General features: G+C 43.7%; 1 protein-coding gene across 1 annotated transcript in view; it reads left to right on the plus strand.

Annotated features, from left to right (window-relative positions):
* st3gal3a (ST3 beta-galactoside alpha-2,3-sialyltransferase 3a) overlaps positions 1–13,095 on the plus strand; it is a gene marked incomplete at its 3' end in the record, with an annotated part of 59,530 nt that extends 46,435 nt beyond the window's left edge. Inside the window, exons 9-11 of the mRNA XM_079220712.1 lie at positions 8,641–8,787; positions 9,086–9,232; positions 12,991–13,095. Of these exons, the coding sequence (XP_079076838.1) occupies positions 8,641–8,787; positions 9,086–9,232; positions 12,991–13,095 (399 nt within the window). The remainder of the gene's footprint in view (positions 1–8,640; positions 8,788–9,085; positions 9,233–12,990) is intronic.
* Between the last annotated feature and the right edge of the window lie 8,682 nt (positions 13,096–21,777).

The following is a 21,777-nucleotide window of genomic DNA, read 5'->3' on the forward strand; positions in this document are numbered from 1 at the left end:
CTGTAGTGTTGGTTGACTTGTTCACTACGGTCTGTAGTGTAGGTTGACATGTTCATTACGGTCTGTACTGTAGGTGGACTTGTTCATTACGGTCTGTAGTGTAGGTTGACTTGTTCACTACGGTCTGTACTGTAGGTGGACTTGTTCACTACGGTCTGTACTGTAGGTTGACTTGTTCATTACGGTCTGTAGTGTAGGTTGACTTGTTCATTACGGTCTGTAGTGTTGGTTGACTTGTTCACTACGGTCTGTACTGTTGGTTGACTTGTTCATTACGGTCTGTACTGTTGGTTGACTTGTTCACTACGGTCTGTACTGTAGGTTGACTTGTTTGTTACGGTCAACTGTTGGTTGACTTGTTCATTATGGTCTGTACTGTTGGTTGACTTGTTCACTACGGTCTGTACTGTAGGTTGACTTGTTTGTTACGGTCAACTGTTGGTTGACTTGTTCATTATGGTCTGTACTGTTGGTTGACTTGTTCACTACGGTCTGTACTGTTGGTTGACTTGTTCATTACGGTCTGTACTGTTGGTTGACTTGTTCACTACGGTCAACTGTTGGTTGACTTGTTCATTATGGTCTGTAGTGTAGGTTGACTTGTTCACTACGGTCTATACTGTTGGTTGACTTGTTCATTACGGTCTGTACTGTTGGTTGACTTGTTCACTGCGGTCTGTACTGTAGGTGGACTTGTTCATTACGGTCTGTTGTGTAGGTTGACATGTTCACTACGGTCTGTAGTGTAGGTTGACATGTTCACTACGGTCTGTAGTGTAGGTGGACTTGTTCACTATGGTCTGTGCTGTAGGTGGACTTGTTCACTACGGTCTGTACTGTAGGTGGACTTGTTCATTACGGTCTGTAGTGTTGGTTGACTTGTTCACTACGGTCTGTACTGTAGGTGGACTTGTTCATTACGGTCTGTACTGTAGGTGGACTTGTTCATTACGGTCTGTAGTGTAGGTTGACTTGTTCATTACGGTTTGTACTGTAGGTGGACTTGTTCATTACGGTCTGTACTGTAGGTTGACTTGTTCATTACGGTCTGTACTGTAGGTGGACTTGTTCATTACGGTCTGTAGTGTAGGTTGACATGTTCACTACGTTATGTAGTGTAGGTGGACTTGTTCACTATGGTCTGTACTGTAGGTGGACTTGTTCATTACGGTCTGTAGTGTAGGTTGACTTGTTCATTACGGTCTGTAGTGTTGGTTGACTTGTTCACTACGGTCTGTACTGTAGGTGGACTTGTTCATCACGGTCTGTAGTGTAGGTTGACATGTTCACTACGGTCTGTAGTGTAGGTTGACATGTTCATTACGGTCTGTAGTGTTGGTTGACTTGTTCACCACGGTCTGTACTGTAGGTGGACTTGTTCATTACGGTCTGTAGTGTTGGTTGACTTGTTCACTACGGTCTGTACTGTAGGTGGACTTGTTCATCACGGTCTGTAGTGTAGGTTGACATGTTCACTACGGTCTGTAGTGTAGGTTGACATGTTCATTACGGTCTGTAGTGTTGGTTGACTTGTTCACCACGGTCTGTACTGTAGGTGGACTTGTTCATTACGGTCTGTTGTGTAGGTTGACATGTTCACTACGGTCTGTAGTGTAGGTTGACATGTTCACTACGGTCTGTAGTGTAGGTGGACTTGTTCACTATGGTCTGTACTGTAGGTGGACTTGTTCATTACGGTCTGTAGTGTCGGTTGACTTGTTTATTACGGTCTGTAGTGTTGGTTGACTTGTTCACTACGGTCTGTACTGTAGGTGGACTTGTTCATTACGGTCTGTAGTGTAGGTTGACTTGTTCATTACGGTCTGTAGTGTTGGTTGACTTGTTCATTATGGTCTGTACTGTAGGTGGACTTGTTCATTACGGTCTGTACTGTAGGTTGACTTGTTCACTACGGTCTGTAGTGTAGGTTGACTTGTTCATTACGGTCTGTAGTGTTAGTTGACTTGTTCATTATGGTCTGTACTGTAGGTTGACTTGTTCACTATGGTCTGTAGTGTAGGTTGACTTGTTCACTACGGTCTGTACTGTAGGTGGACTTGTTCATTACGGTCTGTAGTGTAGGTTGACTTGTTCATTACGGTCTGTACTGTAGGTGGACTTGTTCATTACGGTCTGTAGTGTAGGTTGACTTGTTCACTACGGTCTGTAGTGTAGGTTGACTTGTTCACTACGGTCTGTACTGTAGGTGGACTTGTTCATTACGGTCTGTAGTGTAGGTTGACTTGTTCATTACGGTCTGTAGTGTTGGTTGACTTGTTCATTACGGTCTGTACTGTAGGTGGACTTGTTCATTACGGTCTGTACTGTAGGTTGACTTGTTCACTATGGTCTGTAGTGTAGGTTGACTTGTTCACTACGGTCTGTACTGTTGGTTGACTTGTTCATTACGGTCTGTACTGTAGGTTGACTTGTTCACTACGGTCTGTAGTGTAGGTGGACTTGTTCACTATGGTCTGTAGTGGAGGTGGACTTCGTTGAAGGACGTGAGGCTTGTCACTGGACCGTCTGGCAGATGGTTCCACACACACTGTCCTACCGGTGCTGCCAGCAGAGCAGGTGTTGGGTTTCAGTCAGACAGGATTACCACCTGATCGCTCAGTCCAACAGCAACATCGCTATGCTAGAAAGCTAATAGCTCGTATCGCTCCCTTCGCTGCAGCACACCTGAACTGAGAGGCAGTATCCCAGTAACTGCTGATAAATAGACACCAGGCTGCTGGTCATTAGGGTAATGGCCCCAGGTATCCGGATACTTCCTCTCAGTCTGGCTTTGTTTGCTCTGCTTGTTTTTCATCATCGTTTTAATGCCGTTGACTTCAGCTCAGCTATTGCTTTCATCGTATGTTCCATCCTGCCAGGCGATGTAGGAAGGTTTTTCATCAGTAACACGTATGGTGACGGATGTGTCTGTCAATAACCATATGGTTTCTTTTGTTTAAGAGTTTTGTACATGAATAAAATAATAAAGGGAAATAAAGTTAACTCCGGTGACAAGAGTTGTAAATCTTTTTAAAATTCCATGAGATCCTGTGATTAACTAGTAGTAGTGACCGTGATGGATAATGGGGCCAGGAGCTATGGGGCTATACGTTGGCTGGTATTACTTTATGAAACAGTTATTGGTATCCGCACAAAATGTGGCACATGACATGGAACACACCAACAGGAACAAAGACAGTCTGACAGGGGGCAAGGGAAAGCGGGGGAGTATACATAGGAGAGGTGAAACACAGGTGTAGGGAATCACAATCAGAGGACACACATGGGGGTGGCTGAGGGCAGGTGAAGGGAATCAAGAGACACACATACACACAACCAATTAAGACAACCCACAGGGCGTTACAGTACCCCCCCGCTCCTCAAAGGGCGGATTCCAGAGGACCAAAAACTCAAGCCAAAACTAAACGTAGTCCCCTAGGGTGGGTGGAGGGGCAACGGAGGAGGGACCAGGAGACAGAAGCAGTCCGGGGGGCGGGCCGAAGGACGGCCACCAGGCAGGAGGGCGCGCTCCGGTCGGCGGCCAGGAGGACGGCCATCAGAGCGGGACACTGGAGGGAACCCTGACGGGGACCGGGACCCTGGAGGGGAACGGGACACTGGAGAGGAACGGGACCCTGGAGGGGAACGGGACACTGGAGAGGACCCTGGAGGGGAACGGGACCCTGGAGGGGAACGGGACACTGGAGAGGACCCTGGAGGGGAACGAGACACTGGAGGGGAACGGGACACTGGAGAGGACCCTGGAGAGGACCCTGGAGGGGAACGGGACACTGGAGGGGAACGGGACACTGGAGAGGACCCTGGAGGGGAACGGGACACTGGAGGGGAACGGGACACTGGAGGGGAACGGGACACTGGAGAGGACCCTGGAGAGGAACGGGACACTGGAGGGGAACGGGACACTGGAGAGGAACGGGACCCTGGAGGGGAACGGGACACTGGAGAGGACCCTGGAGGGGAACTGGACCCTGGAGGGGAACGGGACACTGGAGGGGAACGGGACACTGGAGAGGACCCTGGAGGGGAACGGGACACTGGAGGGGAACGGGACACTGGAGAGGAACGGGACACTGGAGGGGAACGGGACACTGGAGAGGACCCTGGAGAGGAACGGGACACTGGAGGGGAACGGGACACTGGAGAGGACCCTGGAGGGGAACGGGACACTGGAGAGGACCCTGGAGGGGAACTGGACCCTGGAGGGGAACGGGACACTGGAGAGGACCCTGGAGGGGAACGGGACCCTGGAGGGGAACGGGACACTGGAGAGGAACGGGACACTGGAGAGGACCCTGGAGGGGAACGAGACACTGGAGGGGAACGGGACACTGGAGGGGAACGGGACACTGGAGAGGACCCTGGAGGGGAACGGGACACTGGAGGGGAACGGGACACTGGAGAGGAACGGGACACTGGAGAGGACCCTGGAGGGGAACGGGACACTGGAGAGGACCCTGGAGGGGAACGGGACACTGGAGAGGACCCTGGAGGGGAACGGGACACTGGAGGGGACACTGGAGGGGAACGGGACACTGGAGGGAACCCTGGAGGGGAACGGGACACTGGAAGGGAACCTGGAGGGGAACGGGACACTGGAAGGGAACCTGGAGGGGAACGGGACACTGGAGGGAACCCTGGAGGGGAACGGGACACTGGAAGGGAACCTGCAGGGAACCTGCAGGGAACCTGCAGGGCGGCAGGGCGGCAGCTGGGACACTAATGTGTCGTGATGCGACACATTATCAGCTTTTAATTGCAAACACGTTCGCAAACAGTTCCTCTTTACTCACAGCAACAAGCCAATGTCCACTCTGCTTTCAGCTCTTTAGGCTCCACCAACTTCCACAACAGATCTGCCTGTTCAGTTGTGAATGCTCCACTAGACGACCAGCTAGTCCCTCACTGGGAAAGCAGACGTTCCCAATGTGTTTGCTGTGCAGGTTTTACTGCAGGGTTCTTACGGTCATGGAAAACCTGGAAAAGTCATGGAATTTTAAAATGGTAAAAGTCCTTGAAAAAAATTTAATCCCCAAAGTTTAGTAAAAGTCATGTAAATGTGTTATATTCATGTGTTCATGACGTTCGTTTACGCTGAGTTTGAAATAATTAATATGCTTTTAAAAGAAAGAAGCTCAAAATATAAGCTGTTTGTACGTTGGTACATAGAGGGTGTTAAGAAGTAAAGATGGAGGGACTTAGGACCCAGGGGAATGTAGGTGAAAAAAAAACAGGACGGAGTTTCTTCTTTTACCCAGCATGCAGTTTGGCGGTGTAATTTTATAAATGTACAATTATTGGTGTTACAAATTGGTTATGTGTCACAAACTGTTGTGTTGTGATGTTTTACCTGTCAAAGAGCATTAGTTGTGGGTTATTATTATTACTAAAGTTATAATCATGACTAAAGTTACAACATGACTAAAGTTACAACATGACTAAAGTTATAACATAACTGAAGTTATAACATGACTAAAGTTATAACATGACTAAAGTTATAACGTGACAAAAGTTTTAACCATGACTAAAGTTACAACGTGACTAAAGTTACAACATGACTAAAGTTACAACATGATTACATTTATAACCATGATTAAAGTTATAACATGACTAAAGTTATAACATGATTAAAGTTATAACCATGACTAAAGTTATAAAATGATTAAAGTTATAACCATGACTAAAGTTATAACATGACTAAAGTTACAACATGACTAAAGTTACAACAGGACTAAAGTTACAACATAACTAAAGTTACAACATGACTAAAGTTATAACATGACTAAAGTTACAACCATGACTAAAGTCATAACATGACTAAAGTTATAACATGACTAAAGTTACAACTATGACTAAAGTTATGAACATGATTAAAGTTATGAACATGACTAAAGTTATAACATGACTAAAGTTACAACCATGACTAAAGATATAACCATGACTAAAGTTATAACATGACTAAAGTTACAACTATGACTAAAGTTATAACATGATTAAAGTTATAACCATGACTAAAGTTATAACATGATTAAAGTCATAACATGACTAAAGTTACAACTATGATTAAAGTTATAACATGATTAAAGTTATAACCATGATTAAAGTTATAACCAGTTATAACCATGACTAAAGTTATAACATGATTAAAGTCATAACATGACTAAAGTCATAACATGACTAAAGTAACAACTATGACTAAAGTTATAACATGATTAAAGTTATAACATGATTAAAGTTATAACCATGACTAAAGTTACAACCATGACTAAAGTTATAGCATGACTAAAGTTATAACATGACTAAAGTTACAACATGACTAAAGTCATAACATGACTAAAGTTATAACATGACTAAAGTTACAACTATGACTAAAGTTATAACATGACTAAAGTTGTAACATGATTAAAGTTATAACCATGACTAAAGTTATAACATGACTAAAGTTGTAACATGATTAAAGTTATAACCATGACTAAAGTTATAATATAACTAAAGTTATAACCATGACTAAAGTTACAACCATGACTAAAGTTATAACCATGACTAAAGTTATAACATGACTAAAGTTATGAACATGACTAAAGTTATAACATGACTAAAGTTACAACTATGACTAAAGTTATAACATGATTAAAGTTATGACATGATTAAAGTTATAACCATGACCAAAGTTACAACATGACTAAAGTCATAACATGACTAAAGTTATAACATGACTAAAGTTACAACTATGACTAAAGTTATAACATGACTAAAGTTGTAACATGATTAAAGTTATAACCATGACTAAAGTTATAACATGACTAAAGTTGTAACATGATTAAAGTTATAACCATGACTAAAGTTATAATATAACTAAAGTTATAACCATGACTAAAGTTACAACCATGACTAAAGTTACAACATGACTAAAGTTATAAACATGACTAAAGTTATAACATGAATAAAGTTATAACATGAATAAAATTATAACATGACTAAAGTTACAACTATGACTAAAGTTATAACATGATTAAAGTTATGAACATGATTAAAGTTATAACATGACTAAAGTTACAACCATGACTAAAGATATAACCATGACTAAAGTTATAACATGACTAAAGTTACAACTATGACTAAAGTTATAACATGATTAAAGTTATAACCATGACTAAAGTTATAACATGATTAAAGTCATAACATGACTAAAGTTACAACTATGATTAAAGTTATAACATGATTAAAGTTATAACCATGATTAAAGTTATAACCAGTTATAACCATGACTAAAGTTATAACATGATTAAAGTCATAACATGACTAAAGTCATAACATGACTAAAGTAACAACTATGACTAAAGTTATAACATGATTAAAGTTATAACCATGACTAAAGTTACAACCATGACTAAAGTTATAGCATGACTAAAGTTATAACATGACTAAAGTTACAACATGACTAAAGTCATAACATGACTAAAGTTATAACATGACTAAAGTTACAACTATGACTAAAGTTATAACATGACTAAAGTTGTAACATGATTAAAGTTATAACCATGACTAAAGTTATAACATGACTAAAGTTGTAACATGATTAAAGTTATAACCATGACTAAAGTTATAATATAACTAAAGTTATAACCATGACTAAAGTTACAACCATGACTAAAGTTACAACATGACTAAAGTTATAAACATGACTAAAGTTATAACATGAATAAAGTTATAACATGAATAAAATTATAACATGACTAAAGTTACAACTATGACTAAAGTTATAACATGATTAAAGTTATGAACATGATTAAAGTTATAACATGACTAAAGTTACAACCATGACTAAAGTTATAACCATGACTAAAGTTATAACATGACTAAAGTTATGAACATGACTAAAGTTATAACATGACTAAAGTTACAACTATTACTAAAGTTATAACATGATTAAAGTTATGACATGATTAAAGTTATAACCATGACCAAAGTTATAATATGATTAAAGTCATAACATGACTAAAGTCATAACATGACTAAAGTTACAACTATGACTAAAGTTATAACATGATTAAAGTTACAACATGATTAAAGTTATAACCATGACCAAAGTTATAACATGATTAAAGTTATAACCATGACTAAAGTTATAACATGACTAAAGTTATAACATGATTAAAGTTATAACCATGACTAAAGTTATAACATGACTAAAGTCATAACATGACTAAAGTTATAACCATGACTAAAGTTACAACATGACTAAAGTTATAACCATGACTAAAGTTATAACATGACTAAAGTTATAAACATTACTAAATGTTGACTAATCACTAATGTGATTACTAATGTTATAACATGACTAAAGTAATAAACATGACTCAGTCTCAATACACGTAATACAAGTAGCTCTGACCGGCGCAGCGGTTAGCTGTGAAAAATAAATGTTGCTGCCTACTGAAGAGCGACAACAGTCGTTACGGCTATGCACCGGTATGACGGTATATGAAACATTCATACCGTATGGAAATGTGAAACCGGTATACCACACAGCCCTAAAATGACTCATTTCTTGTGATGTTGAACATTCAGTGTGAGCAGTGAATGTGAGCGCTGAACATGTCCTCGCTCTCTGTGTCTCAGCGCAGCACTGATGGCTTCTGGAAGTCGGTGGCCCGGTACGTTCCGAGAGAGCCGGGCGACATGCGCATCCTGAACCCGTTCTTCATCCAGGAGGCCTCCTTCAAGCTCATCGGTCTTCCTCACAACAAGGGCCAGATGGGCCGAGGGGTGAGAGACCTGCTGTCCTCTGGCAGCCGCCTTCCTCTCAGGTTGAGGGGCAGCAGCAGCCGCTTCTCACCCGGCGGCGAGCTGACAGTCAGGCCCGGAGCCTCTGGTTGTCTGTCTGCATTACCGTGGACACACAGCAGGCTTCAGCCCTAAAACAACATGCAACCATAAGGCTGTTATAAATAGAACCATTCTTCAGGTTTCACATCTGTGAGATCTCCACTCGATAACCGTTTAAATAACGCCGGTCTCTGCAGACGCCACGTGTTCTCTGAGCCGCATAATGTCTGTGTTTCAGAATATCCCGACCCTGGGGGCGGTGGCCATAACGATGGCCCTTCATAACTGCGATGAAGTGGCGGTGGCCGGCTTCGGCTACAACATGAGCACCCCGTACGCGCCCCTGCACTACTACGAGAAGATCCGGATGGCGGCCATCAAAGAGGTAAGTGGTGTCTCTGTGAAGTCTCATCTTCTCTCAATCAATCCAACGGTCTCATTACCGTACAGGTGAGTCTTTTGTTAGTTAGGGACCCTAACTCATAGACCACGATGTGAATACCAGACCCTATTGTCTTGATCTCTAACTCATAGACCACTATGTGAATACCAGACCCCATTGTCTTAGATCCCTAACTCATAGACCACAATGTGAATACCAGACCCTATTGTCTTGATCTCTAACTCATAGACCACGATGTGAATACCAGACCCTATTGTCTTGATCCCTAACTCATAGACCACGATGTGAATACCAGACCCTATTGTCTTGATCTCTAACTCATAGACCACGATGTGAATACCAGACCCTATTGTCTTGATCTCTAACTCATAGACCACTATGTGAATACCAGACCCTATTGTCTTGATCTGTAACTCATAGACCACGATGTGAATACCAGACCCTATTGTCTTAGATCCCTAACTCATAGACCACGATGTGAATACCAGACCCTATTGTCTTGATCTCTAACTCATAGACCATGATGTGAATACCAGACCCTATTGTCTTGATCTCTAACTCATAGACCATGATGTGAATACCAGACCCTATTGTCTTGATCTCTAACTCATAGACCACGATGTGAATACCAGACCCTATTGTCTTGATCTCTAACTCATAGACCACCATGTGAATACCAGACCCTATTGTCTTGATCTCTAACTCATAGACCATGATGTGAATACCAGACCCTATTGTCTTGATCTCTAACTCATAGACCACTATGTGAATACCAGACCCCATTGTCTTAGATCCCTAACTCATAGACCACAATGTGAATACCAGACCCTATTGTCTTGATCTCTAACTCATAGACCACGATGTGAATACCAGACCCTATTGTCTTGATCCCTAACTCATAGACCACGATGTGAATACCAGACCCTATTGTCTTGATCTCTAACTCATAGACCACGATGTGAATACCAGACCCTATTGTCTTGATCTCTAACTCATAGACCACTATGTGAATACCAGACCCTATTGTCTTGATCTGTAACTCATAGACCACGATGTGAATACCAGACCCTATTGTCTTAGATCCCTAACTCATAGACCACGATGTGAATACCAGACCCTATTGTCTTGATCTCTAACTCATAGACCATGATGTGAATACCAGACCCTATTGTCTTGATCTCTAACTCATAGACCATGATGTGAATACCAGACCCTATTGTCTTGATCTCTAACTCATAGACCACGATGTGAATACCAGACCCTATTGTCTTGATCTCTAACTCATAGACCACCATGTGAATACCAGACCCTATTGTCTTGATCTCTAACTCATAGACCATGATGTGAATACCAGACCCTATTGTCTTGATCTCTAACTCATAGACCACAATGTGAATACCAGACCCTATTGTCTTGATCTCTAACTCATAGACCACAATGTGAATACCAGACCCTATTGTCTTGATCTCTAACTCATAGACCACGATGTGAATACCAGACCCTATTGTCTTGATCTCTAACTCATAGACCACGATGTGAATACCAGACCCTATTGTCTTGATCTCTAACTCATAGACCACAATGTGAATACCAGACCCTATTGTCTTGATCTCTAACTCATAGACCATGATGTGAATACCAGACCCTATTGTCTTGATCTGTAACTCATAGACCACGATGTGAATACCAGACCCTATTGTCTTAGATCCCTAACTCATAGACCACGATGTGAATACCAGACCCTATTGTCTTGATCTCTAACTCATAGACCACGATGTGAATACCAGACCCTATTGTCTTGATCTCTAACTCATAGACCACGATGTGAATACCAGACCCTATTGTCTTGATCTCTAACTCATAGACCACAATGTGAATACCAGACCCTATTGTCTTGATCTCTAACTCATAGACCACGATGTGAATACCAGACCCTATTGTCTTGATCTCTAACTCATAGACTCATAAACTTATTTTCAGCATAAATATGATCAAAAGTCAAGAGATTCCCCAAAAATGATTCCTCCATTGCTCCCCGAGTTTTTTAATTGTGTTGTTCGGTGCCTTCCCATCATCCCAGACTAATACTGCACATCTTTAGAAGGATTATGACCTAAAGCATCTACATCTGCAATTATAATCACAGTAAACACAAGCATTGACATGTTAGGAAGCATATTCAGTCCAAAAAACGTGTTTTTCAGTTCACTAGATATGGATCTTCAGTCTTCTCGTTGAGCTTCATGCCTCATCAGTTTTCCTAGAAGGAGACAAACATCTTCCATTCATAACCCATTTTCAGATCCTCGGAGTGGATTGGATCGCTTTAGGGATGCAGCTTTAACACATGAAGCATAGACTTCTATACAACCAGAGGAGTCGCCACCCTGGTGGTCAGTAGAGAGAATGCAGCTTTAACACATAAAGCATAGACTTCTATACAAACAGAGGAGTCACCCCCTGGTGGTCAGGAGAGAATGCTGCTTTAACACATGCAGCATAGACTTCTATACAACCAGAGGAGTCGCCCCCTGGTGGTCAGGAGAGAGAATGCAGCTTTAACACATGAAGCATAGGATTCTATACAACCAGAGTTGGTGGTAGTGTGAACACAGCATGAGATGGTCCAATGAGTCTAAAAAAGGCTGTGTCCTCTTCACAGCAAATTAGCTCCTGAAACCTTTACGAATTCTGGGTGGTGAATTCACAGTTCAGCTCGATGATTCATCCCCTCCGACCGCAGGTGTGTGACCCACTATTTCCTGCTCGTTTTACTCTTAATAGACTTAATCCTCCCACACGATATCAAAACCTCTAGATTTGTTAGCATTCTCACCGACCTGTCAACCAACATCTATTTGTTAGCTTTGGAAAGGTTTACGCTGAACTGGAACAGTTTACTGGGACCTTTCCTCTCATCTGAAAGGCCTCTCATAAGGGATTTACCCAGCATGCAGCGCAGTAGCCCGGGATTGTGTATGAAATCTCAAGTGCAGCAACGTTGCCGGGTGCCAGTTTTTGAGAGCGGTCACGGCGCACTACATGCAGCGGCGGAGCTGCTCATGAATCACTCTTAGCCAGGTCACCGAGACGGACATGCAGCCCTTCATCCTGTCTCACCCACTGCCTCGGCCTTGTTTCAGCTCCCAGAGGCTCGGCCCGGCATGGATCATGAGACCCACATGGACCGATCCAACAAGACACCACCATGTTGATCTTCTTTCTTTAAGCTCAATTAAATGAGACAATTTTAAATATGACTTAAATAATTAACACTTTGCTAAAGAAGAAAACCAAACAGACTTTGTTAGTTGCACGGCTTAGTTTCTAAAGATCTTAACATTAGCATGGCTATTTCTAAATGAATTCTCCCTGACCAATCAGTGGTCTGAAGTGTCTTGACTCCAGGTAGCATCCACAACTTTAGCTCATGGAAACATGGATAAAACAACCTTTCAACCCAAAAGCTGACGAACCGAGACAAACCAAGCCTGTTGGTTCCTCACCTGTTGGTTCCCCAACATTACGAGTGTTTGTTTTATGTAAAGGTACAAAAAGCCTTCGGCAGACAGATCAACGACCAGCATCACCATCCCAAGCCCTGCCAGAAAACTTTGTTTGATGATATTCCACTAGTACTATGCTTAGTTTGCTGAAAGTGTAAATAAAAAAGTTCTGTGCCGTCTGCAATAAATCCCACGGCCTGCCGTCCCGTCCTCATGTGTCTGTCCCCTCTGCAGTCCTGGACCCACAACATATCGAGAGAGAAGGAGTTCCTGCTGAAGCTGGTGAAGGCTGGAGTCATCCAGGACTTGACCAACGGGATCTGCGGTTCAGGATGCTGAAGGTCCTCGCTCAGCATCCCGCTGGATGGAGGGATGCATGCAGCACTGTGCTCACCTTCCAGCGGCTCCAGCGCCTGAGGAGGGAACCTCCAGGCTCCAGAGGTCCAGAGAGAGCAGCGGTCACACACGTGTGTTTCAATGAGCCTCAGTGACCACAACACACTGCAGTGTTGGACATTGTCATATTGCAAGCCTCTGTATTTAGCTCGTCCTAGTTGCAGGTTAGTGTTTATTTACATGGTTTGGCCACGTGCCCTGGCTCCATGGGGCACGTCCTGGCTCCTCCTCCTGGAACTGTGCAGGGGAGGACAACGATGTTGGTTTAAGTATTGAGCCTGTGCCAAGTTTACCTCTACAAGTGTCCTTCTGCTCACACCTCTGAATGTAGTCTGCATCAATCGTTTGAGTTTAGTTTAGTTCATGTTAAACAGGGTGAAAGCCCACTGCGTGACCGTCCTGGACCAGACCCCCGTTCCAGACCCCCTACATCAGAGCCACATGGCCGTCACCAAGCAGTCAGTATGCAGCCAGAAGGCCTCAGCATGAACACCGTTTGTTTACACAATGTAAAAGTACAACCATAACATTGATAACATGTTACACACTGACTGCTAGACCGATGCAGAAGAGTCACACGTCTGTAGTTCACGAGGCAGCACGATGCGACCATCAGCAGCATCTTTGTGGCTCCACTCATGTTGATAAGATGCACTTCATTTGCTACTGACTTTGGCCTAAAATACACGGTCGCTCTAAAGTGTGGAAACAGCTGGTAAATGTATGTTGTTCTTCTTTCCTTCAATAATAACTTGTATAACGGATAAGCGCCGTACAATTCAGACTAAATGTATGATTTACATTTGAAGTAGCTTTGGCCCCAAAAGATGAAGTGACTTTAGTCCAGGACGGAGGAGACTGCTGTTGGGACCGGGGTTTGTAATGCAAAGTGTGGCCCTTGATCATTATTATTGTTTGTTTTTCTTTGGACCTTGTTCAGTCCTCTTCATCTGACTCCCCAAACACGCTTTTGGGGAAAGAGATTCACAACTTTTGAACGGTTTCTCTTGTTTGTTTCTGTTCCCCGTCATAAACAGACATTATGTTCTTTATTCTCTGAAACAATAAGTGAAATATGTTTGTTAAGGAACAAGCATTGTCCTTCTCAAACCCTTCCAGTGAAGGTGTCAGCTGGAATGGAAACCCTGACGGGTCTTAAAAGTTAGTTTTCTCATGAGTGACCCTGGGTCACTGTTGTTGGCCACATGTTGTGAATCACACTCTACATGCTCATAGTTTTTGGCCGGCATATCTTTTGGATTGAATGATCACGTTTTCTTCTCAACAGCCCGTGTTAACCCCATTCCACCCAAAGAAGATGTTATAATAGTAAGAAGATGATTTGCTTGCATGACTAACATGTGAATCATACCACACACCTGTCCATCACACAGGGTTAGCTTGATTTGATTGAGGGATTAATGACAGCAACAAGTCCTTCAGCTAGAGCTGCATTGTGACTCATGAAGTATGTTAGAGATATGACTTATCATTATGGTCATGAACAGAAACATATCACTACAATTCAGATGCTATATGAAATCATTAGGATCTGTTGGGATCTGTTTATATAGCGTTTCTCTAGTCTCTGACCCCTCAAAGTCCCCATGGTGTCCCCCAGGATTCAGTGCTGGGTCCCTTCTCTTTATCCTCCACATGCTTCCACATGGACAGATCCTCCACCGCTATTATGCTGATGACACTCAGCTTTACACTGCTGATCCATCTCAAGACCTTCACTGCTGATCCATATCACTACTGATCCATATCAAGACCTTCACTAATGATCCAGATAACTACTGATCCATATCACTGCTGATCCATATCACTGCTGATCCATATCAAGACATTCAGTACTGATCCATATCAAGACCTTCACTACTGATCCATGTCAAGACCTTCACTACTGATCCATATCACTACTGATCCATATCAAGACCTTCACTACTGATCCATATCAAGACCTTCACTACTGATCCATGTCAAGACCTTCACTACTGATCCATATCAAGACCTTCACTACTGATCCATGTCAAGACCTTCACTACTGATCCATATCACTAATGATCCACATCAAGACCTTCACTACTGATCCATGTCAAGACCTTCACTACTGATCCATGTCAAGACCTTCACTACTGATCCATATCAAGACCTTCACTACTGATCCATGTCAAGACCTTCACTGCTGATCCATATCACTACTGATCCATATCAAGACCTTCACTACTGATCCATATCACTACTGATCCATATCAAGACCGTCACTGCTGATCCATATCACTACTGATCCATATCAAGACCGTCACTGCTGATCCATATCACTACTGATCCATATCAAGACCTTCACTACTGATCCATGTCAAGACCTTCACTACTGACCCATATCAAGACCTTCACTACTGATCCATGTCAAGACCTTCACTACTGATCCATGTCAAGACCTTCACTACTGATCCATGTCAAGACCTTCACTACTGATCCATGTCAAGACCTTCACTACTGATCCATGTCAAGACCTTCACTACTGATCCATGTCAAGACCTTCACTACTGATCCATGTCAAGACCTTCACTACTGATCCATATCACTACTGATCCATATCAAGACCTTCACTGCTGATCCATGTCAAGACCTTCACTGCTGATCCATGTCAAGACCTTCACTACTGACCCATATCAAGACCTTCACTACTGATCCATGTCAAGACCTTCACTACTGATCCATGTCAAGACCTTCACTACTGATCCATGTCAAGACCTTCACTACTGATCCATGTCAAGACCTTCACTACTGATCCATGTCAAGACCTTCACTACTGATCCATGTCAAGACCTTCACTACTGATCCATATCACTACTGATCCATGTCAAGACCTTCACTACTGATCCATGTCAAGACCTTCACTACTGATCCATGTCAAGACCTTCACTACTGATCCATGTCAAGACCTTCACTACTGATCCATATCACTACTGATCCATATCAAGACCTTCACTGCTGATCCATGTCAAGACCTTCACTGCTGATCCATGTCAAGACCTTCACTACTGACCCATATCAAGACCTTCACTACTGATCCATGTCAAGACCTTCACTACTGATCCATGTCAAGACCTTCACTACTGATCCATGTCAAGACCTTCACTACTGACCCATATCAAGACCTTCACTACTGACCCATGTCAAGACCTTCACTACTGATCCATGTCAAGACCTTCACTACTGATCCATGTCAAGACCTTCACTTTACCAAACTTTGAAAAGCGCGATATAAACCTGATGTATTATTATTATTATTATTATTATTATTATTATTAGAACACGGGCCAGCATGTATGACATGTAGGCTGCATCCAAAACCATCCAAAATGACTTCAGGTGCGCTGAATGACTTCAATGGCTTGAATCAGGATGGAGCTTTATGAATCTATCACTTTATTTACTCACCTGTATTGTGAAACCTGTGTGTTGCTTCATGCACTCGCCTCGCTGGAGGTGTTCATGGACTGGACGCTGGTCAAATGCTCAAGCCAAAGTATTCATATATTTATTGCAGGCTGTGCAAAAGAAAGTGTTAAAGAATAAAGATGTAAGTGATGCTGTATTCTTAACGTCTGTCGTTTTATTCTTTTCATCATTGCAGCATTAGAATCGTTCAAAGTGTAAAATCATGTTTTTGAGAAAAAGGAGAACCGGAAAGACATTCAAAAGTCATTTTAAATGTACTTTATAAATGTGTTAATCAACATATAAATGTGTGCTGACGGTGACAGCCGGCAGATAGTGTTCAACCAGCAGTCATGTGACCTGATGCCACACTCAGCTGGACCGAGCGGTCTTATAAGACCTGCCTTCTGTTTGTGGATCCCTCTGTTTCCTCTCGTCCTGCATGACATTCAAGGCATCCTGTAGTTTGCAGAGGGATGTTGTTCTGGCCTGTAAGAGGAGGATGTTTGTCAGCTTCCAGGTGCTGTTCCATAAGCAGGAGTCAGATGTTTATGAGTGAACGGAGGTCAACATGAAGGCCTCGTGAGTCACTGTGTGTTGAGTCAAGTACAGTGGAGTCATCTGCGCTCTTAATGACCACTTAGTGGAGACAAACAGGCTAAGTGAAAGCACTTGTCTTTGTCACATTAGTCTTTGTCGTCCCAGCGCCTGAATGTCAGAGAGGAATATATCTGAGAAACCTCCTGAGCTTAGTAAGAAACATTTGAAACAAAGAGTTGGTAAAGACATAATGTTCACCTCTTTTAGAGTCGTTTTACCCAGACCTCCCTCCATCTGTTAATAGTGACTGACCTGGAGTCGGTCTTCACATATTTCACTTCAAGACATGAATCTGTCTGGAGGTACAACCTCTAAAGCTTTTGAGTAAAATTCAATCAGATCGTCCTGAAATCTTTGTTCTTTAGTTTCAAATGAAATGAAAATAATAATAACAATAATAGGTCAGTATTGCGCACCACTCTGCAGCTCTTATCATTGATCTGTCTGAGGAGATATTTACTAAGCACATCACAAATTTACATCAAGGGGCAAAATTCTGCAATTCTTCAGTTTAGGAAATCGTTTCCAAGACGAAATGTAAATGAGCGATATAGTAGGCAGGGGAATCTTATTTGAATAGCCTAATAATATCAGCTCAATGAAAAGAGCAGTGACTTGAAGTTATGAAAATGAAGTTAAATATGTCTTACTTTTAATGCGAATTCTGCATGGTTTTGCTGATGGCTTTGTAGTCTGGTTCATACTGGTAAGGTTGAGCACTTTGCGGGTGCTTTGAGATGACAGCAAATGCATCAATATGTATACAAGGTTGATATTTATTCAATATCCTTTATAATGGCTGGACTTTGGGAACATTTTAATGATGGTGTTTTACCATCAGTTTAGTTTAGTGTCAGTTTAGTTGAACTTAAAGGATCTTTGTTGAACTTCAAAACCGGGAGGTTATGACTGGTTCACTGGTTATGACTGATAATGATATATATAAAAAATAAAAGTATCAAAAGGTCATTTCTCAGCAGGTACAACATTTAAGTGGAACTTCATTGAAAGAAAAATGCTAATGCAGTGCTTAACAATAATTATAGGCCTATTAAATTGACATGGTGTCATTTTTCCTAAAGGTAGCCTATATAAACAATTTAATAACTTCATATTCTTCATATTTAAATATGTCTGAAAGTGTCATCCTACCTGTGTCAGTTTGGACTATTTCATCTAGCCACACATGTTTGAATGTTAGGCAGACCTTTTTCTGGGGCGCCTGCTCTGCTTTCTTTTCTCCATGGTAGCCTATAGCTGCTGGAGCTGGGCCCGCCAAGAGGAGCCTAAACAGCGCCGGCCCGAGCTCATGTGGCGCTCTGGGCGAGCTTCACTCCTGGCGCCCGGAGGAGGACAGCGGGGGTGGAGGGGTGCTAACGGAGGCAGAGCGCTAGCAGAGGTACAGAGAGCGCATGTCGAGAAACGGGACGCTGATTGGCCAAGAAGACTCCACACGGCACATCAAAGATCTTATTATTGTGGAGATGGCTCACTCCTATCTCAGAAACACTGGCGCAAAAAAGATTTTTAACCCCTGAAAAAAAATCGTTTGTGCGGTCTGAAAAATGTGCGCGGTCTGAAAAATCTATTGCGCGGCCACTTCGACTGGCCTGCGCCGCCGCAGCTTAGAGGGAACACTGGTCATGAATACTGCACAGTATTATTAAGAAATATCACAAGCATTTTAAAATCAGTTCCAAACTGATTTTTTCTTTTCAACTCAAAATTGTCTGGGAGCCATATGCCGTCACCGGAAGAGCCATATATGGCTCGCGAGCCATAGGTTCCCGACCGCTGACCTAATGGGTCCTTAGACAGAGTAACATAGTTGATGAGCTGGTGAACATAGTGGAGCTGGATGGTCAGGACCCCTGGTCAGGACCCTTGGTCAGGACCAGGGGTCCTGGTCAGGGCCAGGTCAGGACCATAGTCTCATGTTTAGGGAAACATAATTTTGGGCTCAAAATAAGTATAAAACTAAAGTAAAATGCCAACAACGTAACTTAAGTACTTAAAACACGTAACTTCAAGATAACTCAACAACACTTTGGGGAACGAGCACCGGTCTCCTGATTGAAAGTGTTTTTATGTGCAATTACAGTTTAGATGGTGACGTTTATAACACGTTGATTGCTGAACTTAATCTTTGAAATGTAATCTACTCAAGCTGCCTTTGTTTTTTTTTAAAAACTCAATGTGATTTGAGTTAACAATGTTATTCAAAGCTCTGAAGCAGGGACAACACAATGTCAGCCCAATAAAGGACTGAGGGCCGAGACCAGAACCTGGACTCCTCACGGCACCCTGACCTAAAGAACCACCAACAGGTTGGTGACGGTGACCAATAGGAGCACAGATGTGCACATGGAGAGGAGAGAGAGAACAAATGTTGTTGATGCTGTACCCTGGACCTGGACCCTGGACCTGGACCCTGGACCCTGGACCTGGACCTGGACCCTGGACCTGTACCCTGGACCCTGGACCTGGACCTGGACCTGGACCCTGGACCTGTACCCTGGACCCTGGACCTGGACCCTGGACCTGGACCCTGGACCCTGGACCTGGACCTGGACCCTGGACCTGGACCTGGACCCTGGACCTGTACCCTGGACCCTGGACCTGGACCTGGACCCTGGACCTGGACCCTGGACCCTGGACCTGTACCCTGGACCCTGGACCTGGACCTGGACCCTGGACCTGGACCTGTACCTGGACCTAGACCTGGACCTGGACCCTGGACCTGGACCTGGACCCTGGACCCTGGACCTGGACCCTGGATCTGGACCTGTACCTGGACCCTGTACCTGGACCTGTACCTGGACCTGCCCCCCTCACATCCCCCCTGCTAGCTGTGCCTGAGCACAGAGCCTCTTGAGGCTGCTCTCCTGTTGGGGATACACTGCATGTGTGTAGTATCAACACCGTTTGGACCCACGTGTTGGTACTGCGTGTGCAGAATGTAATCCAGCATGACCTTGAACTACCTGCCTGCTGGGAGGAGGCTGATTATTAAAATAATCTTAAAAAACACACTTCAGTGACTTCCAGCTTTGAGATAGTCGGTGACTAACACAGAGGAATGTTAGCAGAGGGAGAACATGGCAGTGAAGCTAAAACATGTTAAACATCGTTGATGATTTAAAAATCAGAGAAGAGCTGATTTACAGCTCCACATTTACCTTCATCATGTATGTGTTGTGCATGGTATTTTATAACAAGCCTGTCACCACCAGCATGTGAACGTGAGCCAACATGCGTCTGAAAGGATTGCGCTGCTCTTGCCCCGGGCGAGAGGATCCTTCACAGGAGCCGAGGCTCCGGCTGTCAGAGGGTTCTGTTCCCAGGGTTGTATCTCTTCAGGGTTCTGTTCCCAGGGTTCTGTTCCCAGGGTTGTGTCTCTTCAGGGTTCTGTTCCCAGGGTTGTATCTCTTCAGGGTTCTGTTCCCAGGGTTCTGTTCCCAGGGTTGTATCTCTTCAGGGTTCTATGTTCCCAGGGTTGTATCTCTTCAGGGTTCTGTTCCCAGGGTTCTGTTCCCAGGGTTGTATCTCTTCAGGGTTCTGTTCCCAGGGTTGTATCTCTTCAGGGTTCTGTTCCCAGGGTTCTGTTCCCAGGGTTGTATCTCTTCAGGGTTCTGTTCCCAGGGTTGTATCTCTTTAGGGTTCTGTTCCCAGGGTTGTATCTCTTCAGGGTTCTATGTTCCTCAGGTGGTAGAACAGAATCCGGAGCAGAGGATGACACAGGAGCCGAAGTGAGGGGAAAAGCACTGGGGTCAGTCCGGGAAGGCCAACGCATCCTCAGGGAGCAGGAGCACAGCAAGGTGTCATGGGTTTCTCTCAGACCACAAGGCTTGAAGCTGGTTGTGTTGCAGGTCCAGGAGGCCTGAAGAGCAGCGACACAAACAGGTTCAGAATGTGAGACCACAAACAGAACGAGCAGGTGGCCTCTATTAAAAGAGCTCCTTGACCTAGACGTCTTCTCAAGCTGCGCGGGTCACTGGGTGAGTACACACAAACAGAAGCTCCTCACTGCTGTGTAGGTGGCCTGAGTATGACAACATGGGAACGGCGCAGCGCTCCACATACCAGGCTGCAGGACCGGCCGGCTCCACTTCACTCATCTGTGCAACCTGACCCGGGTCGGATCGTCCCAGACCATCATTCAGCTTTAATTAATCCTGGAGCTGGAAGCAGTGCTGCACAGGCTCAGGTTGCGTTCCTTTATTCCCCCTGAAGTGCAGCTCCCCAGTGACTGCCCTGCGCTCCATGTGGGCTCCTGCAGACGGAGGCCATGCGTCTGTCATAGAAACATCTCTGAGGGGTGTGCTGTTCTCATTGTTTTGTTTTGCCGCCATCTCTATTAACTGGAATATGTTTGAGCCACGCCGAAGTGGACGTCCACGGTTCACACTAGCGGTGGAGCTGTGAGTCGCATGTTCCTTCACTTCAGCTGCTCCAGTTCCCCACCACGTACACAGAGAGGCCATTTTGAATTGAATCACATTCACAGTAGTTAAAGCAGGCTTGCTTCCGGGTCCGACTCGGAACACTTTGCATGCGGCCCAGTGAGTCTTGGTG

This window comes from Taurulus bubalis, assembly GCF_910589615.1.
Source record: "Taurulus bubalis genome assembly, chromosome: 7".
NCBI lineage: Eukaryota > Metazoa > Chordata > Actinopteri > Perciformes > Cottidae > Taurulus > Taurulus bubalis.